Source organism: Symphalangus syndactylus, chromosome 1 (assembly GCF_028878055.3).
Source record: "Symphalangus syndactylus isolate Jambi chromosome 1, NHGRI_mSymSyn1-v2.1_pri, whole genome shotgun sequence".
NCBI classification, from domain to species: domain Eukaryota; kingdom Metazoa; phylum Chordata; class Mammalia; order Primates; family Hylobatidae; genus Symphalangus; species Symphalangus syndactylus.
The window spans coordinates 107,438,130-107,459,272 of record NC_072423.2 but is presented as its reverse complement, the minus strand read 5'-3'; the positions used below and the strand labels follow the sequence as shown (position 1 = coordinate 107,459,272).

At 44.0% G+C, this 21,143-nt stretch overlaps 1 protein-coding gene across 7 annotated transcripts in view; it reads left to right on the top strand.

The window, feature by feature from the left end:
• CACNA1D (calcium voltage-gated channel subunit alpha1 D) overlaps window positions 1-21,143 on the top strand; it is a 321,052-nt gene that overhangs the window by 5,181 nt on the left and 294,728 nt on the right. For all 7 annotated transcript variants that reach the window (XM_063645661.1, XM_055273856.2, XM_055273854.2 and 4 more), the window contains one exon: window positions 2,167-2,272. In XM_063645661.1, the coding sequence (XP_063501731.1) occupies window positions 2,167-2,272 (106 nt within the window). The remainder of the gene's footprint in view (window positions 1-2,166; window positions 2,273-21,143) is intronic.

Sequence of the window (21,143 nt, the reverse complement as noted above, 5' to 3'; positions counted from 1 at the left end):
GGGGCAGCTCTATCAAGGCCCCATCCACAGTGGGAGAGCCAGGGTCAAGGGTCATTTGTTTTTACAGACAGGCATGACAGAGTGTCCTGCCCCCTGGAGGAGTGAGGGATGTTCTCCTTATCAGAAGGAATTGTTAGGATCAGACCCATCTATTTCTCTATTGCTCTGTTGTGCTTCACTTGTGAAAATCTTATGGCAGTGAGATGATATCCACTTGTACCTGGAGACTAAAACTGGACCAACATAAAGAAAAAAAAATACAACTTGTATTTAGTCTTCCTGAACAGTGTTAGTATTTCTCAGATGTGCTGGTTTATCATTTAGGTATTGGGAAATTGAAAAGGAAGAATCGAAGAAAGAGGGAGGGAGGAAACTATTGTGTTTCTATAGAGAACAACATTGGGGCCCTTGACGTTAGATTTCAGTGGGGACCTGCACAACGGAAAAATGGAAAGGGAATTCTGAAGTCTTAAGGTGGGCTGTCTGAAAGTTGGATCCCTGGGTGAAAAAGATTTTATAATATTAGATGAGTTGAGAGAACCAATGTGAATTAAAGCTGACTGGCTTAAAAAAAAAAACCCATCAAAATTAGTAAAGGAATAATGTTATTCATTGCCTTTTTTCGTTGAGTTATGAAAGCTCTTCGAAGATGAAGGTTTTATGAAACTCAAGATCTCTCCAGAGGCCGGGCACGGTGGCTCACGCCTGTAATTCCAGCACTTTGGGAGGCTGAGGTGAGCAGATTGCGAGTCCAGAAGTGAGCAGATTGCTTGAGTCCAGGAGTTCAAGACCAGTCTGGGCAACATGGCAAAACCCCTGTCTCTACTTAAAAAAAAAAATTAGCTGGCGTGGTGGCACATGACTGCAGTTCCAGCTACTTGGGAGGCTGAGGTGGGAGGATGGCTTGAGCCTGGGAGGCGGAGGTTGCAGCACGTTGAGATTGCGCCAGTGCACTCCAGCCTTGGTGACAGTGAGACCCCATCTCAAAAAAAAAAAAAAAAAAAAAAGATATCTCTAGAGAAGTAAAGAGTATTTGTTTCCTGTGGCATTTTTGGATTTCCCAGAAGTATGTCAGGATGAATGGAGAATAGTCTGTTCGTATGCTCCAGTTTTAAGTACCTTGAAGTGTTTAGTTAAACCGTGGCCATGCCTCTTGTGGATGAGTGTATAGGCGAAGCACTGTGGTAAAATCAAGCCCAGGAATTGCAGATGAGGCTGGTGCTCACAAAACCTTATATTTGGAAAGGCTGAAAACCCAAAGAAGAAAAACAATCATTTTGGCAGATGTCAAATTTTGTATTGCCAGTTTCGACAATGTCTCTTAATAACACCAGAATGTTTAGGTAAGTATCTCTTGAAGGCTAATCTCAAAGTGATTCTTCCAGACAGACCACCGAGATTGAGAAATGTTAAAGCCTACTTTGAACATGTCTGATGCTGATTTCTTATGGCTTTTTAATTTAATTTGTTTACAAATTGAGCACAGTAACAGCATATTATAAACTGAGCTCCAGTCCAGCTCTAATCTGAAACACTTATAGCCATCGATTCCTCTAGCAGAGAAAGCAGAGGCGGGAGCTGAAGCCTGGCTCGCTGCTGATCACATCTGAGGTATTGGAATATGCCATGAGAAAGTCACAGGTAGAATGAGAAGGTCCTGGTGGCTTGGCCTGGCCCAGTCCAGACAGGCGATTTAGGCTGACCCTGCCAAGAATAGCCCCTGAGAAAATGGCTCTAACACATGGAGGCAAGGATCTGCAGAAGACATTTATCCCGTGATGATTTCTCTGTGTCTACCACAGCTGGGAACTTAGGCTCTTGTCACTTTTAAACCTGTAAGAAGCAGAAACCTGGTTCACACAGTGCCCTAATTGGATGTACTGTTAGGTTTTAATATACAGTGTGCAGCTGAAGAATGAGTGTGACATGATCCTTGCAACAGAAGAAAAGGACACGGAGAGGTCATTTGGTAGGAGGCTCCACTCTGAGATGACCACTGATGATTACTTCTGCTGAAAACCTAGAAGTCACAGCAGTCAGCCCCAATAGGATTTGTGTATGTCATTTTCCTTTTAAAGGTGCTTCGAAAGTGATGTGATCGGGAGTGTGATGAGGGACATGGTTCGTGTTTCCATAACACATATATACCTTAACACATTTTTTCAGACCATTTGACGTATTTATATTATTGGCTATTTTTGCCAATTGTGTGGCCTTAGCTATTTACATCCCATTCCCTGAAGATGATTCTAATTCAACAAATCATAACTTGGTAAGTGTCCTTAGAGTTCCTGCTGGTCCTGGCATATGGTTATCATTTGCTTCTATACTTAAACTGGCAGCTGGCCTTCTGGGTGGTTGAAGTTTACAGCCATGCATGTCGTGTTTCTTGGAGCTTTGCAACAGTGGTTTTTTGTTTGTTTGTTTGTTTTAACCTGTATTCTCAAATTTATACTGAATGAAAGTATTTCAAGTCATGAATCTTTCATAAATAGATATGGAATTTTTATGGAAGAGATTTGGAGCAGATTTTAAAATAACTGTTATCTCCACATAAGTTTTTGCTACCATTCTTTTCCTGATAATATTAGCTTTTTTCTTTTCTTTTCTTTTTTTTTTAAATCTAGTGTTCTTGGGAGTGGTGGGTACTTTGGTCAGTTGTTCTGGTAAGTAGAGAATTATCGTAGACTTTGTAGATGAACTATTTTTAGAGAAGTAGAGTGTAACAAAACTAATAAATCTACATAGAGCATAATTTGGAGAATAATACATGATATTATTGAATACATGGTATAATATTAAAGTTTCTACTCCACGTCCTATGAAATGCTCCAAGAGAAAATGATTGTATGGTTAAATAAATCAGGATGCTTCCATATACTTTGCTGCCTTCTTAAAGATTTATAGTGCACATTAGCTTAGTAAAAGCTTTGGGAAGTTCTGCAGTTAAAAAACAGGTTTCCTTTTGTTTAATTCAGCTAGTCCCTAAAAGTAATCAGTCATGAATTCTTTAAACTTTTTTTTTTTTTTTTTTTTTTGGCAAAAGACTTTAACATCATGGAACCAGTGGTCGATGGAACTTCCTTTGGGAAAGGTTGATATAGTTTTAAATAAAAAGCACTAAAGAGTACTAGACTGGGACTAGGATCTTGTCCCACTCACCTGTCAACTAGCTGTATTTGGGGTCATTTCTCATACCTTTCTGCATTGCTGTGCAGCCACCTGGCAATTAGGAGGATTGGGTAAGAAGATTGCTAGAATCGTTTTTACCTCTGACATTCTGCAATCTTTCTTTGATGATTCAGAAGCCATTTCAGGATTTTTCTGGTGCTGCAGCATCCTTCTTGCAAGGATTGGTTCTTTGCAATCAGAAGCCATGCAGAATGGGAGATGAAGGGGAGCCCATTCTGGATAACAGGAAACTCTATTGTTTTTCTTCTCTTCTCTTAGCTGGTTCCGTTTGTTTTTGGCTTCTCATGTTGAAGCTCTATTTTAGCAGGGCTGGATGTTCCTAACTGAGCGAGCGTTGTAAAGGCAAACACACTAGGCTCTCCCTTGTGTGGGAGAGCTCTGCTGGCTTCTGAAGATAGTGAAATTATGCTCTTGTGAATAAGCCTTAACGATTTATGTACAGGATTTCATGTTACATTTAAAATGTTGTGGCACATTTCAGATGTAATGTGATGTCTATTTGTATGTGGGCTTTAGTAGTTTGATATCTAGAGAATTTTCTAAAAATTTTGGGAATTGATGCTGAAAATACAACTATAAATGGGAGTTGGATAACCACACAAACACTGGTAGTATATATTTGGACAATGCGAGAGATCACTTGTGTAACTTTGGACATTTTATGTAGCTTTTGATTTCTTTGTAGACATGTGACATTAGATGATTGTTTTAAAGAAAAAGCAGAAGTGGGGGAAAGCCTCCCATCAATGGAGATAGATCATCGTAGTCTAGGCCACAGATGGTGTTAGCCTTGTTACCAAATTTAACGACGTGGATGGTGACCCAGATTGTTGCTTTTCGTAGCTCAAGAGAACATGATTAAACAAACTTAGAAAATAAATACCTTTCAGAAAGGCAGATTAATTCAGATCAATGGAATAATTAATGTAGCTGCATGTGTAAGCCAATTAATATTCTGAATTTTTCCCAGGGAAATTCAGGGCACTGATATAAGCACTGTCAGACCATTTGGATTTCTCAGCTAAGAAGTCAGGAAATAAAATACAGGAAATGGATTAATCTTTCCCTTTTGCACCCCCCTCTCCAGTGAATCCTTTCTTGACAATTCTTAAGCTTTGGACTTTTTTTTTTTTTTTTTTTTTTTTTGGGAGATTTGGCAGTGTGTTAATTTGGCGGGCCTTTCTAAAAGCCAACATATATTCCTTTGACCTCTTCACAGAGTATTCTGAAACTCATGGCATTCAACTTTGTGTCTTGCTTTCACTTGGATGGTCACATGGCCAGATGAATTTATACTCTGCGTGACTCTTTAAAAACTTTCTCACTGTGGGAAGGGAAGATCTTTGTGGATTTCCTTCTGACTCTAAGCAAGGTCCCATGCCATGTTGGTCCTCCCGTGAGGGAGCTGTTTTTTTTTTTTTTTTTTTTTAAATACATTTGACCCAATTTGTACCAGAGTGATTGCTCTATTTTTGGGATTGGTTTAGAGGCAGCTAAACGAAGCTTATTTTTCATCTGTAGTAAATACCTTTCATTTAATGTGAATGGTAAAATCAAAGGGCAGACGCTGAAATGAGTTGCAAGGCTGCATGTATCTGGAAGCTGCTGGTTTTCTTTGCCTGATAGCTCCACGGGAAAGATGCATGTTGAGCGTTAGAGTGAGATTCAGGGCCAGCTTTATGTGTGATGTTTCTGCCTGTTACCAGTTACCTAGTAAAATTAAGACTTTTTTTGGCTAAGAAATGTGGCCATCCCCATTGATCCAATGTGTCTTTGTTCTGGATAGTATGTAACTCAGCTAGTTTTGGGATTTGGAGACTACCTTGGGGGGCAGAAGTTTTCCCAGGGATAGTTTTTGTTCTTTATTTTTTTAAAAATATAAACACTCTCAAGTTTCTATGCAGCTTTCATTTATGGACTTGCAGGGACTAGTGGAGGCTGGAGTCATGGAAACGGTGCAACTCAGTTCCCACAGTAATAGCCCTCCTAGTTCAGTCAATAGCAGTATTTCCTCAGTTCCACTTCCTGAAAGCAAATACCATTGATTTTATTATTATTTTTTTTAGCACAGAGGAGGGGAATGCCTCTGTATCAAGTGTCAGAGTGGGGATGATTACAATATCATACTTCACTGTGATGAAAAATGCTTTATTTCATATCATTCAGTTTCTTATAAGCAAACCGACATGGTTGAACAGTTTTGAGTCTGTGTAATCTGCTCCTGGTTCTCTGCCTCCCGATGCTACCTCTGACTTCTCTGGAGTGTGGAACTGCTTGAAATTAAAAATGTCCAGAATGGAGATCTTCATCTGCCAAGTCAGACCTTCCTTGATCTCTACTGATGGCTGCACTCACCTCTAAGCCATCTCTAAACCAGCACTAAGCACCTGGAGGTGAAGGCCCATGGCCCATGTCTCTCTATCCCCTTATCTAGCAAAGTGCCTGATGTACCAGGTGCTTTTTATTTTATTTTATTTTATTTTATTATTATTTTATTTTTTTATTTTTTTTTTGAGGCTCTGTCGCCCAGGCTGGAGTGCAGTGGTGCAATCTTGGCTCACTGCAAGCTCTGCCTCTGGGGTTCATGCCTTTCTTCTGCATCAGCCTGCTGAGTAGCTGGGACTACAGGCGTGCGCCAACACGCTTGGCTAATTTTTTAGTAGAGGTGGGGTTTCACAATGTTAGCCAGGATGGTCTTGATCACTTGACCTCATGATCTGCCCGCCTTGGCCTCCCAAAGTGCTGGGATTACAGGCGTGAGCCACCGTGCCCGGCCACCAGGTGCTTTTTAAACCAAACCAAAAGTTTCACTGTCTGTGACCCTTTTCCTTCCTGTCTTCTCATCTTGTTGTTGAGGTTGGGTTTTGAGCCTATTGACATTTTGCCTCTAAAGGCCTGCAAATTCCACTGTCAAGTGACTGTCGCTAGAGAAGTGATCCTGAGGCCTCAGTGGCTACCCATTGCCCAAGGGGGAAAGGCCGGAGTGTGGCCAGGTCCAGCTTGGTCTTGTCCAGCTTTATTGGGTTTTGTCTCCACTCCTTTCCTTTACAGCCCCATCCATTTGTCCACAAAAGTTCCTAAACTTGCCTCCTTCCCCTACTTGTCCACCCCCTGGCTTCTCCATTTGAAATATCTCTTCTTTCATACTGCCCCTTCTTTTATTTTTTTGAGAAAGGAGTTGCCCAGGCTGGAGTGCAGTGGCGTGATCTTGGCTCACTGCAACCTCTGCCTCTGGGGCTCAAACAATCCTCCTATCTCAACTGCCTGAGTAGCTGGGACTATGAGCACATGCCACCGCACCCGACTGATTTTTGTATTTTTTGTAGAGATTGGGTTTCACCATGTTGCCCAGGCTGATACCAAACTCCTGGACTCCAGCGATTCACCCACCTTGGCCTCCCAAAGTGCTAGGATTATAGGTGTGAGCCACCGCACCTGGCCTCTACCACCGCTTCTTTACTGTCACTCTCCTTATAGCTGCTCAAGAATAATCTCAGATTATGTTTCTTCCATGAGGCCTTTCCTGACACTGGTCCAAACAATCTGAACCGTTTTTGTGGCATTTTGCACATAAAATACCCTGTATTTTTTGTTATTTATATGCACATCTTTTTTTTTTTTGAGACGGACTCTTACTCTGTTGCCCAGGCTGGAGTTCAGTGGTGCAATCTTGGCTCACTGCAAGCTCTGCCTCCTGGGTTCACGCCATTTTCCTGCCTCAGCCTCCTGAGTAGCTGGGACTACAGGCGCCTGCCACCATGCCCGGTTAATTTTTTTGTATTTTTAGTAGAGACGAGGTTTCACTGTGTTAGCCAGGATGGTCTCGATTTCCTGACCTTGTGATCCGCCCGCCTCTGCCTCCCAAAGTGCTGGAATTACAGGCTTGAGCCACTAAGCCTGGCCTATATGCACATCTTATCCTCTCGAGCATCTTCAGAATACAGTTAACAGTGAAGCATTCTGAATCCCCAACCATGCCTGATGCAGTGGTAGGGGTATACAGTAGATGTTCAGTAAATAAGTGTTGCTGGTGTGCACCAAACAAATGGCTTTCCCAGGGGAAGCACCACCATCATTCCTTCCTCTCAGCCATGTTTCAGATTTTCTTGGGTGGCAGGTCCCTCTGGATTTCTTGCAGGTCCTTAGCTGGGAATGAGTGGGAAGGTGTACGTGTTATTCCTGAAAAGCTTAGGGTCTGCGGCCCTTCTTGTGCACCTCTGGTTGAAAGAGCCCACAGTGTTGGCCTTCATAGCAGAGCAGTCTAGGAAATTTTGTGCTCTGGTTCCAGGGCTCAGAGTAGCAAGAGTGGTGGGACCTGTCTGGGAAGCAGTGCTGGGCTGTGGATGCTTGCCTGGGGGGCCAGATCCCTTACAGTGGCCAGGAATGCTGTGGGACAGTCTACTTTGATTGCTTTCTTTCCTCCATGGCTGAGATCTGAGTGTAGTGTTAACTGGGCTTAAAAATCAAGTCCATTGTATGTGCATGGTCACGTAGTTCGGCATCTCATGGCTTTTGCACCTAGTGGTGTGAACCATAATATCTGAAACACAATTTCATAACCTGGCTCCTTGGGCTTAGCCTATATGGTGGAGGTTAGGTCTGTATATCATCAAGACTATGTCTTTGCTTGGTTGTCGTTCCGTTGGAATTGAACTTTCTTATTTCTGTAGGCCTAGGTTCTGTCTATTCTTCTCAGACAGCTCATATGCTGCTTCTTCCCTTCAGCCTTCTCTGATCCTTGTCCACTCCCCGACTGCCTACATCTGAGTACTTGCTTTCCCTCTGGACGCCCCTGTGCCCAGTCCAACTCTCCTGTACAGACACCAGCCCCTTTCCCCCAGTTTATAACTGTTATGGGAAGTGGCATGGAGTGTGATGGTCTGCTCATGGGCTGCGGGGTCTGACAGCCTGACTCTGGCTGATTAGCTGTGTGACTTTGGATGGAACTAGAATATGAGTTCCTAGAGGCTGAGACCGCAGTCTGACTTGGGTGTATAGCCTTATGAACTTAATCCTGTGCCTGGCACACAGGAAGCACATCAGGAAATGCACGTCAAATGAGTGAATAAATAAATGAATGACCATACAAGGGCTCCATGGTATATTCTTGTAGATCATTAGTTAATTATCAACAATTGGCTAATGATTAATGTTTGCCTGAGAGGCTGACGTTTTGTCCATTGGTAATGACATCCCAGGAAACACCTGGCAGAGTTCGTCTTCAATTTCAGGATTATATCTTTCTTTCTTGGCAAGTTTAACTATTAAAGAGAGAAGAAAGACAAGTACTTGACACTTTTTGAATCTGTAAGTTTTAAAGCTGTCTTCTGTGTTCAATGTTGTATATTAGCCACATTGCAGATGATTCTATTTGGATGGATGTGTGACTGTCACCTTTCACATAAAAATTGATCGAGCCAGTCATAGTGGTGTGTGCCTGCAGTCCCAGCTCTGTGGGAGGCTGAGGCAGGAGTCTTGGTTTAGCCCAGGAGTTTGAGACTGTAGGGAACTATGATCGAACCACTGCACTCTAGCCTGGGTGACAGAGCAAGACTATCTCAAAAAAAAAAAAAAAAAAAAAATGGTGGAAGGAGAGAAAGCCTCAAAATGACCAGAGTAGATGGACTCGTGTGGTAAAACTTTACCCAAAGCTGGTTTCCTAATGATGCAATGTGAAACAGTCTATGTGCTATACAAATAATTATATCTCTTTTGTTAAGCCTTACGTCATTTTGACAAAGGCATTACTTGATTGAGTATTGACGGCTTTTCCAAAATAAAATCCAGCTCTTAATTGAGATTTGTGGCTGGGCATGGTAGCTCATGCTTGTAATCCCAGCACTTTGGGAGGCTTAGCAGGGAGGATTGCTGGAGGCCAGGAGTTCAAAACCAGAATGGGCAACATAGTGAGATTCCATGTCTCCCCCCTCACCCGCCAAAATAAAATTAGCTGGGTGTGGTGGCGTGCACCTGTGGTCCCAGCTACTCAGGAGGCTGAGGTGGGGGGATTACTTGTGCCTGGGAGGTCAAGACTGTAGTGAGCTGTGATTATGTTACTGTACTCTAGCCTAGGTGACAGAATGAGACCCTGTCTCAAAAATAAAGGAAAAAAAAGAAGAATTTAGGTTTTTTACTATTAAAACTCCTTAAGAGGAATTCCAGGGGGGGTCCTTGCTCATCTGGTTTGTTTTTTTACAATGTGAATATCATTATTTTATAGTCATACCTTATACAATGAGCCTCCCCATCTAGACCCTTCACTAGTGAGACTACCTTAGGGTGAGGATATTTGGGTATATTAGAGTATTAGCCAGAACTCTTTGGGTTACAGATTGTGGGAATACAACTCACTCAAATTGGCTTAGCTGAAAAAAAGTGCATATGTATGTACAATTTATAAACTCAGTTAGCCAAAGAGTCCACTGGGTAGAAATGGCATCAGACACAGCTGGAAAGGGAGCTGAAAAGATGTCACCAGCATTCTCTCCCTGCCCTGCACCCTCGGGTTTCTGAGCCAGAGTCTGACTGACCTCTAGTAGGTCAGCCTCACTTGTTGCCTATGTGTATATCTTCCTCAGCTCATTTTGAGGAGGGCATGTGGGGACATGCATTTCTTTCTTTTTTTCAAATTTTATTTTATTTTAAATTCCGGGATACATGTGCAGGATGTGCAGGTTTGTTACATAGGTAAATGCGTGCCACGGTGGTTTGCCGCACCTGTCAACCCATCACCTGGGTATTAAGCCCTGCATGCATTAGCTATTTATCCTGATGCTCTTCCTCCCACATTTCTTTTTTTTTGTTTTTAGCATTTATTTTAGGTTTGGGGGTACATGTGAAGGTTTGTTACATAGGTAAACACATGTTGCACAGGTTTGTTGTACATATTATTTCATCACCCAGGTATTAAGCCTAGTACCCAACAGTTATCTTTTCTGTTCCTCTCTCTCCTTCCACCACCCCCCAACTCAAGTAGACCCAGTGTCTGTTGTTTCCCTCTGTGTGTTCGTAACTTCTTATCATTTAGCTCCTGCTTGTAAGTGAGAGCAATGCATTTCTTTCTTAATCTCAGCTTAAGTTCGGTGTTTTAACAATGATTGCATCAGAAACAGAGACCTCTGTAGCAGATTGGTGGGTAGTTTTCTTTTTTTAACCTTTCTCATTGGTGTTTGTTTACTTTTTAACTGTCTGACAAATGTCAAAAGTACCCGATGCAGGGGGACAGCGTGCCCAGCAGTAGAGACACTTGGGTCTTAAATACCAGTGGCAGTGGGGACACGCCCCAACAGACCCCCAACAGCTTCTCACCAAAGAAAGTTCCTAAAGGAATGGAAAAGGTTCTAGAATTCTGGAGGTGGGGTGTACAGGGAGGGACCATGTGAACTGTTACTGTTGAGTGGACAGATGTGCAGAAGGGAGGGGTGTCGGTGGGTGTCCCTGCCCCAGCAAGGGTAGAGGGCCGGTTAGCAGTTGATCCAGGAGTAGATGTTAGCATCCCCACCATGCAGCTACAGGATGTGGTCCCCAAGTCCTGTCTGCTCATGTCATGGAAATAAAGAGAGTGGTGGAGGGGGGTTTCCTTTTTTAATTCAAGTGAGATTGGTATTCTCCCAGCTGGGATTCCTGTGGGCTGTAAGGGTGTTTGGCTGGGCAGGCAAAGCTGGAAATGGGTGGTATGGAGGAAGAAACAGAATAGCTGAAGATGGGATAAAGGAGGAACTGCCTGAACTGATCAGTCAGCCCCACAGCCCCGTGTGTGTGTGTTTGAGAGAGTGAGAGAGAGCTCATTCTCATGAGTGTGTGAGTTAGGGGAAAGGTGGAGGTGGGCATTGTTGACACAGACCTTGCAGGACAAAGCCTTCCTCTGGTGGCTTTAATTAAGCAGGGCCCCAGACACTGCCCGGGCTGGAGAAAATGACTTTCTTCTCCAGAACTTCAAAGCAATTATTTTTGCTAATTTTTTCCTTCCTCCCTGTTAGGTGAGTGGTAGTTTTAGAAATCACAGGACGTCTGTTGAAATTATTGAATGAGTGAACGCGAGGTGAGGCTGGAGGGAATCAGGGGCTGACCCAAGGGAGGGCAGGGAGGCAGGTGCAGACTGCTCAGGGAGTGTGGTGGGAGCCCGGTCTTGGCTGGCCCTGTAGGAGCCCAGCCAGGGAAGGCAGGAAGAGGTGGCCTAGGTTAGCTTTGCCTGGGGATTCAAAGGGGCCAGGCGAGAGGCTCATGCTGTTTCTCCTTCCCTTTCCCTGCCATGCTCCTCTTCTGAGGGCTAACTCTGAATCCTTTTCCTGTGTCCGTCAGGGATTCCTGCATAACATAGACTCACAGATACTTTTTTAGAGCTATAAAGGGACGTATTTATAAGAAAGGAAATTGAGGCACCTTTATTCAACAAATATTGATTGAGACCTCCTGTGCAGAGCACAGCAGCCCTGTGTTTCTGCCTTCCAGCCTGCTGCTGTGGCTCCCCATGCCTTGTTGTGAAGGAAAACCTACAGTGTGGGGTCGGAGAACAGCTAGATTTGTTTTCATATTTTGCATTCCTACTACAAATCATCACTCAAAATTGACACAAGTAATACATGAATAAATTGTTTCAAATAATTAAAACAATACAGATAAAGTAACAAACCCTTTTACCTACCCAACTCCTTCTAATTACAATGATCACTTCTGTGTGTCCCTTCCGAATTGTTTTTCACAGCGTGTGTGTACATATGTATATATCACCTGTGCATTTTGAAACATAAATACAGTTTGAGTATTTTAAATTTCATGCAAGAGGGAATATGCATTCTATGGCTTCCTTTTTTCCACTCAATAGACCTTACAGATCTTTCCATATCTGTATGCAGAAATCTAACAACTTCATAGTTGGTGTAAAATATTCCATGTATGAATGTACCACAGTTTATTTGTTTTCTTTGTGATGAACATTTAGGGTAATTCCAAAAGTTTTACTGTTTCAAATCATGCTGCATTGAATATCCTTTTGTATGCTTCTTTGTGCATGCAAGAAAATGTTTGTCTGGGATGACAACTCAGAAGTAAACTCTGGGTTGGAGGGTATGTGCATTTTTAATATCCATGTTTATTGCCACATCGTTCTTCACTAAGCCTGTACTCTTTTACCTCACACCACATCTCACTGCCTCAGCAGTCATTTCACTCTGCAGAGTGACCTTGTGTTCTGTATCTTAGGCTGTACAAAAGGAAGTCTTGGGGGTTGGGTCTGGCCTCTCTCTGGGATGTTAGTAGCATCTGGAGCATCTGGTTAGAGTAGAAAGCCCACAAACCTGAGCCCTAGATTTTTGGAATCTATTTTGCACCAGTGACCAGATAAAAGGCACCAAAACTTATTCTTCTCTCCCTTGCTTTCAGTGCCAGGTGCTTAGATACTATTGTTTCTTTTGAGTGAAATATTCATTCCAGGTAGCTAATAGGTAAATAAGTTCCTAATACAAAAACTGAGTCTTATTTTGGAATGTTTGCTTGCTACGGTCTGGTTTCATGACAAATACTGCCTTTATGTCCCTGTTAGTTGGAGAAGATGATATCCAATCCGGTATGTCTCTGGTGTCCCGTGTTCTTATTATCTGTTTTATTTTCACACATAGTAAAATCTCGCTATTATTATGGTATTTAGGGTTTGTGCCCTTCTTATTTCCAAAATCTCTGAGGTGGTTTAGAAAATGGAATTTGATGAAAAGTGGGACAATTGGGAATGGAAGCAAAGTCTACTTGCCAAGGTGCTCGAGGGGAACTGATTGCTGACACCTGGACATGGAATTGGCCTCAAGGTTTCCCAGCAGTGGCGGCAAAAAAGAGCACATCCTGACACACAGGGTTTTTATCCTTTCGACAAAGGGAAGCAGCCACGCTCATTCACAACAGCACTTTCTAGGAAGCACATCCAAGGAGGAATCTCCAGCACAGGTTCTTGTGTAAGGTACATTGTTGGGGCACAATAAGCCATGTCTTCGCCGTGCTTTTGTCGAGGTCAGAAATGCCACGCAAGCAGATGGTCCCTGCATTCATGTTTTTCAAGGGTCAGGGCACGACATTAAACTGTGGTATAATGAAAATGAAAGCACTTCTCATTTCTATAAAAACGCTGCTTTTTGATTATATAAATTAGTATAGGATGAAAGCTGGGAAGATGAAAAAAGAGTAGTTTAACATAGCCATTATTTAATCATTCATAAGGTACTTTTTAAAGCATTTATTACGTGTAAAATATAGTCCCATTAGACACATTCCCTCTTCGTGCTAACTTGGTTTAACTCAAAATACAAAGGGATACAGGAATTTATGCAAAGAACATCCTCCCCGGTCCCCGTAAAACCATCTTTGAATATATGTGGTTTTATTATTTTACTCTAATGTAATTTAAATAAATGACCAATATTTTTAAAAATAAGAAATCCTTGAATATTCTTCAGTAAATAGATAACAACAGGATATAATGAAACACTGTTTATATTTAAATGACTGCTTTGAAACGGTGTGAAAGCAGCTTAAATGGGTAAAATGCTGCCCTTTTATGTCAGTAATTAGCCCCTTGGTCCTTTTTTCACGATAATGCAAAATTGTACTTCTCTGTGGGCTTACACAAATTCTGAATTATTGAAATATAAATTAATGGTGAATCTTTCTAAAGCTCTTTTCAGAATTTTTATCTGGTGGGAGTGAAATTAAAACATCCAAAATTCTAAATTAGAATGTGGCAAAGTGGAGACAGCCAGCTAGAATTTTGTGAAAGACAAGTGTTTAATAAATCTTTTCCTAGACATCCACGGGTTGGTACTAGTGTGATGGGGTAGAGAAAGCTTTGGCGTGTTTTAGGTTGGCCAAATGAATCAGCTAATTGATGTTATTAAAGCCAGGTGGGACAATAGTAGGTTAGATGGCCTGGTTTTGATTGACCCTGAATGAGGAATCACAGACACGATGAGGTTGGGACTGGAGAGGACATCAGAAACCTCCATATGGGTCTGTTCATTTTGCAGACCCGCCAGCATGACCTGCCCTGGGTTACACAGTGAGAGAAGAACCGCATGGGGATGTAGGGCAGAGCATCTGTCTCCCAATCTGTTTTCTTCCCACCCACCTCAGTTACAAGTATGACTCCAGGTTGAAGTTGGGCATCTCCTATCTGACCAAGGGACAGGGTCTAAGAACAGCAGGGGCAGTGATGACAAAAGATTGTCTCTTTAAAGCAAGCTGGGCATTGAGTCAACTTTTCATTATCTCTTCAATTATTTTCTTTGTGTAGTATTAGGTTGGTGCAAAAGTAATCACGGTTTTTGCCATAATACATCTTCCGAAAGATAGTTTCCATCACCTCTCCCTCCCCTGCTTAATTTCTTTATTGCTTTCTTCATACATACCAACCTGCAGAAATCATTTGTCCATAGATTGCCACATTTGTTTTATGGAAATAGCCGGGGCACAGGCCAGCGGATGTGGTAGGGCAGGAGAGAATCAGCAGAGCTGGCTAACAAATGCAGTGGGTCTTTCCTTAGTTCTCTTGTTTTCGTGTGGTTAGCTTGCCCTGTCTTTCCGACCATAACTGCAGGCACAGTGGTTATTGCCTTTGTTACTAGCTGACATTGGCTGACATTGCTGAGCTAGGTGGGCTTTCTATATAGGGTCCTGTGCTGAATAACAGTGTTTCAGTTCATCGGCCAAGATCAGTCGGTGGTCCCATAAGATTATAATGGAGCTAACAAAATTCTTATTGCCTAGTGACATCGTAGCCATTGTGCCTTTGTAACATTGTAGCACAATTACTTTATTTTAAAAACAAATTTGGTAGCCAGGTGTGCCTCACACCTGTAATCCTAGCACTTTGGGAGGACGAGGTGGGCGGATTGCTTGAGCTCAGGAGTTTGAGACCAGCTGGTGAAACCTCGTCTCTACCAAAAATACAAAAAAATTAGCTGCACGTGGTGGCACACGCCTGTGATCGCAGCTACTCAGGAGGCTGAGGTGGGAGAATCGCTTGAGCCTGGGTGATGGAGATTGCAGTAAGCCGAGATTGTGCCACTTTATTCCATCCTAGGTGACTGAGATCCCATCTCAAAAAATAAAAATAAATAAATTCAATGTAGTCTGAGTGTACGGTATTTATAAAGTGTATGGTAGTGTAGAGTAATACCCTAGGCTTTCACATTCACTCATCACTACTGACTCACTCAGAGCAACTTCCAGTCCTGCAGGCTCCATTCATGGTGAGTGCCCTCTACAGGTTTACCGTATTTTGGCTTTTATACAGTATTTTTACTGTACCTTTTGTATATTTAGATACAACTGGTGTTATAATTGCCTATAGTATTCAGCACAGTCACATGCTGTACAGGTTTGTGGCCTAGCAGCAATAGGCAATCCCATATAACCTAGGTATGTAGTAGGCGGTACCATCTAGGTCTGTGTAAGTACACTCCCTGTTCACACAATGATGAAATTGCCTAACAATGCACTTTTCAGGACCCTGTTATTTATCCCTGTTGTTAAGCTATGCATGACTGTAATCTCCTCTAATTCCCATTTAATCTTTACCATAAACCCACGAGGGAGATACTGTTAAAAATCCTCATTTTACAGGTGAGGAAGCAAGGCTAGAAATGGTTACATTGCTTGCACGAGGCCGTGCTCCTGGTAATTGGCAGGGCCAGGATTCACACCCGGACTTCTGACTCAAGCGCCCACGCTCAAGTACTAGGCCATGAAAGGGAGTCCAGGCTCACAGGCTGATGATGCCTAAACACCAAGCGGAGGAGGGTATGACCAAACGGGAGAGCCAGAGAGGAGACCGCGGGGGAGCTGACGGCAGAACCTCTTGGGGGCGCGGGGGTGGGGGTCTCTCTGGCCAGGCTTCACATTCATGCTTTTGATTAGTGATTGGAACCAAGGTCTGGGGACTGGCATAGAAACTTTCCAGGTTAGGATTCAGTCCCAGCTTTGCCTTTCACTGGCTCTGTGACTGGGTCAAGCCCTTTCTGCACCTGCTCTTTTTCTGTGGAAGAGGAAATAAGATGGCTAAAGGTGTTATCACAGGCCCTGGCTCCTAGAAAGCACTGTGCTGGGAGCCAGAGGTTTAACATGGGCTTCAGCCTCACAGCAGTCCTGTGAGGTAGGTGTCGTTAGCCTTAGCTGTAGATGAAGAAATGAGGCTTGGGAAGACTAGCCGGCTTGCTCTGGGGCACCTGGTGAAGGGCTGGCTGGATGGAGGATTGGATAGGGATGGGTCCCTCCTGCCGTATTAGAAGAGCTTCCTGGACAGTTTGCTTGGAGTTTAATTTCCAAAGCCATTTTTTTAGGTGTTTTTACCAGACTGAGCTAGTGCATCTGTCCCACCGAATAGCCTAAGACTGTAATGGTCATAGAGGGTTTTGGGGCAGATCTGGTGAAGAAATGAACTGAAAATGAGCCTGCTGGCCATAGGAGGGCCTAGACCTGGACCATACCCCATCATCATTTAGACAATAAAGGGTGGTTAATTCCCTTGGAACACCAAGGACAGAGAGGGGGCTAGTTTAATGGTCAGGATCTGATTCTGCTGCAGCCAGAAGACTGAAGCCTGCCTCTGCATGGTGATCCGGGGTAAAAAAGTTCAAAGCTCAGCACACTACCCACAAGGCTTGGTGGTTTCTTTACGTGTGACTTTCTCAGCCGACTTGAAATCCACCAGCTGTCTCTTGTTCTCTGCTTGGCCCAGGTGGGAGCCCCTGATTGTCTCTTGACTTAAATGTTGCTCAGAAGAGGAAATAAAGCAGGAGCTAAGGAGCACAACGATGTCAGGGGGATTCCGGCCTGATAGACGCGCAGTTCCTAGATTTGGAGTCATGACAACAATCACTAACACCTGCATGGTCAGGGACGGCCTATATGGCACTTCATCGTGGGGTCTGAGTTTTATCCTCACAGCAGCCTTGTGAACATTGCTGATATTTTACACACCAGGCAGCCAAGGTGTGGGGCCGTTGAATGACTTACCCAAGAGCAAACAGCAAGTAAGCAGCAGAATTAGGATGTGGACCTCTCCTGCCCTTTCTGCCACACTGTGTTCCTCGTGTCGTGGAGTCCTCCCTGCAGGTCACTCGGGTAAGAGACCAAGGCTCACAGATGGGAGCTGGCTTGCCAGAGCTAGGGCTCCTCAGGACCCAGGTGATGGGCTTGCTTCTCTGACATGTGGTCCCTGACCTCTGTTTTCTCACCTGTAAGATGGGGAGCATAGCATTATTAATAGCCGTGTTGTTGAGAGGATTAAAGGCGATTTTGCAAGGGAACCCTCTGTGAACAGCAGATGCTGGCCCATTAATTTCCTTGTGCATCTAGTCCCACTTTCTCAGGCGTTTAGGCTCTGCCCTGCTCTGGCTCCCTCTCTCTTCAGCCTTCCATCCTATCAGGAGACTGGAGACTCTGGAGGAAGACAGATCTTGGTTTGGTTCTAGGTTTGATGCTGACTGACTGGGTTTGGGACTGAACAAATGATCTCACCTGCTTTGGTCTGGCTTCCTCATCCGTAAAACAGAGATAATAATTCTCATCTCACTTTTCATGTGAGATCTTTGTGAGGAGTCAATACAAATAATCTGTGAGGGAGCTCTCATTTACCAGAAGGCGTTAGTTAACTGGTCAAGAATAGTTCCAGAGAGTCTTACCTCCCAGTGAAGTTTAAGGTTTGTCAGTATCTGAGCACTGGGGGAATCTTTTCCTATACCCCCCTTGAAGTGCTGTAGGGTTTTGAGAATCAGTCACACGGCACACCTGTTAAATCCCTGTGTTCTGCCATGATTGCTGCCTTTCTTTGCCTTATGATTTTTTCCCTTATTGTGGCCTAGTCCATGGAGGTTGGAAAGAGGAGTGTGCCCCTTCCCTTCCCTTTCCTCAGCATGGGGCTAGTTTCTACTCGTAGCTCAGGGCTCACCCACAGCATAGCGCTGTGTGGAAGCCTGGTGGGGGCACTGGGTGAGTGGTGCTGCAGCAGAAAGGCCTCCTGCTGAGATGCTGAGGTCAGCATTTTCAGCAGCAGGGAGCCCTGTGACTGAAAGCAGGAAGACCAAGTACAGTGTGAGGACTCTGGGGTTGGTGTTTGTGGCCACATTGATGGCTTAATGGAAGTGCGTTCCCCTCTGTGCAATGAACTAGTAGGGCCTGTGTCTTGGGGCCTGCACCTTTTGATTGCAGGCACCAGGCCCAGCATTTTATCTGTGTTGCCTGTCTGGACGACAAGCCATACGGTAGTTACTAGCATCCCCATTTTACAGGTGAGGCAGATGAAGCTGGGAGGCATTAACTAAATGACTCTTTGCTGAGGGAATAAACCCATAAGAGGACAAATGAGGTCTGTAGTCACTTTCTTCACTGTTGCAGTGCTGTGCCCAGCACTGAGCGTGAGGGATGTCATGGAGAGAATGCTGAATTTGGAGTCAAGTGGCCTGGCTTTGAGTCCCTGCTCTGTAACTTTACTTCTGTGTGACCCTCACTTTCTTCATTGGTCATAAAGCAGGAGGTAAAAATTTAAATGAGATCTGTGTGAAAGTGTTTTGTAATCTACGAAGCTATATACACATGGGCATCATCATCCTTATGGCTGTCTGTTGAGAGAGGGCCTCGAGGAGAGGACTTGGCCTCATCTTGCTTTCTAATCCCTCACTGCAAGGCCCTGAATCCTAACTCCACTCCATCTCTCCATGATGCCAGTGCCACATCTGGGACCTATACAGAAGAGTCAATACCCGCCAGCACAACTATGGTGATTGTGCTTGGGAAGAAGTTGAAGTTGCAGAAAGGGGGTGGTAGAGAGGGATTGAAAGAGCCAACCAGGCCAGAGCTTGACAGGATCCTCCCTCCTTCCCTACCCTTCAGACAGGAGCTGCATCACCATTTTCTTCTTTCTTTCTTCCTTTTTTTTTTTCTTTTTTTGAGACAGAGTCTCTCTCTGTCACCCAGGCTGGAGTGCAGTGGCGGTATCTTGGCTCACTGCAACCTCTGCCTCCCGGGTTCAAGCGATTCTTCTGCCTCAGCCTCCCGAGTAGCTGGGGCTACAGGCGTGAGCCACCATGCCCAGCTAATTTTTGTATTTTTAGTAGAGACGGGGTTTCACCATATTGGCCAGGCTGGTCTCGAACTCCTGACCTTGTGATCCACCCACCTCAGCCTCCCAAAGTGCTGGGATTACAGGCATGAGCCACCGTGCCCGGCCATGCATCACGATTTTCAAAGGCCAGCTTCCTGACTGTTCAATGAACTCCTTGAGATAGGTAGAGTTTACTGTGCCTGTGAAATGCAAACTGCAAATGATTGCCTCATAATGGATAGGCCTGTAACCCAGCCAGCCCTCTAGGCAAGCAAATGTTATTTCCTAGTTTTAAGTGTGAGCTTAATATGTCAGTTAATTTCACATCTTCATCCTCTTCCTAAATCTGTCTTTGTTTTGTCTGATGAATAACTGAAGTAATGGATTTGGTCACACCACTAGCTGGGTAGCCACCTGAGGCCGGAGTTCTGATATGTGGGTCTTGCCTGCTTTCTCTGCACTGTGGCTTTGCACGTCGGGTGCCGAAGCTGGGGAGCTGGAATCAGCTGGTGTGTTCTCTGTAGAACTGAGAGGACTAGCACCCTGGGGTGGAAGCAGCCCTGCCATCTGAACCACAGACTTGCTTGTGTTTGATCTTACGCTGTTTTCTTACTATTTCTAATAAGAATGTGAACTCCTTGTGGGCAGGGACCCAGTGTCCCGTTTCTCTTAAATCCTCTACAGCTGCTGGCATGGGATGTTTGGTAAATAATAGACCATTTAATGAAGCATCACTCTGTCTGTACCAGGCACCCTCAGGTTGCTTTGATTGCTTTGCCTGTTTTCCTAATAGGTGTCCGGTGGTCTCTCTTTCCAACGCCGGAACAGAGTGCTGGAGGTAGAGACTGTGATTGCTTAACGAAGATATCAGAACTCGCACAACCCACACACAGGGCTCCCAACAAAGTAGTAGTTCTAGGGCCGCAACCTCTTCCCAAAGATGTTGCAACACTTGTCTTCAGAGCCAATTTCTGCTTTTCATTTTCCTTTGCTTCTGGCTAAAAATGGGATCCTGTTGCCACTGACCTTACTCCCCAGTCTTTTCTTGAAGAAACTCTTGAGTATTTGTAAGAAAATCAAATCTGTCTTCAAATAACCAAGTTTTCTTATCTTTGAGAATCTTGAGTGCAATGTGTCATGGGCTCTGAAGAAGGTCTTACATTGACATTTTTTAAAACACTCTGAGGAATGGCAATATTATCAGAATTACGTGTCCAGCTTCCCAAGCTTACTACTTTGAAGGAACACATATTTACACAATTCTGATGTGTTTATTAAACAAACAGCTTTACCACTTCGCAGTCACGCTTCTCTGAGTCTGCAGTCTCGTCTGGCCTGACTTTCTCCTTGTGCCAAGAATTCCTTCACCTTTTCTCTTTAGCCTTTGGACCCAGGAAAATGGGAAAGTAAGATGTTTTACTCCTGGCCAATGCCTGGTTTCTAAAAGCCTTCCTCACTCCCTGGCAAGGCACATTTTCCTGTTACCTCAGAGTAAAGAGACTCGATTCTGGGGTTCTGCATAGTGATGCTACATACCTGACCCTTGCTAGGGTTTGAGGGTCCTTGGGAACTGATGCAGTCGTAGAAGTCACAGCTGTCGTTCAGGTTATTTACAGAAGTAGACAGAATTACTTCACTTGCCAGCAGGGTGTCTTGAGCTTGACTCAGAAGAATATGTAAGTTTCTGCTTTTTTTTCTTGCCTGTTTCAAAAACGCATTTTTGATACCAGGAAAGTTAGACAATTTAATCTTATCTGTAGCAGAGGGAGCTTCATCCTTGCTGTGGGAAGCTGTGCGAGACGACAAAGACTGTTGCAGAAAGAGGCCTCTTGCTTATAATTGAAGCGTCTTTGACCTGAGTCAGTGT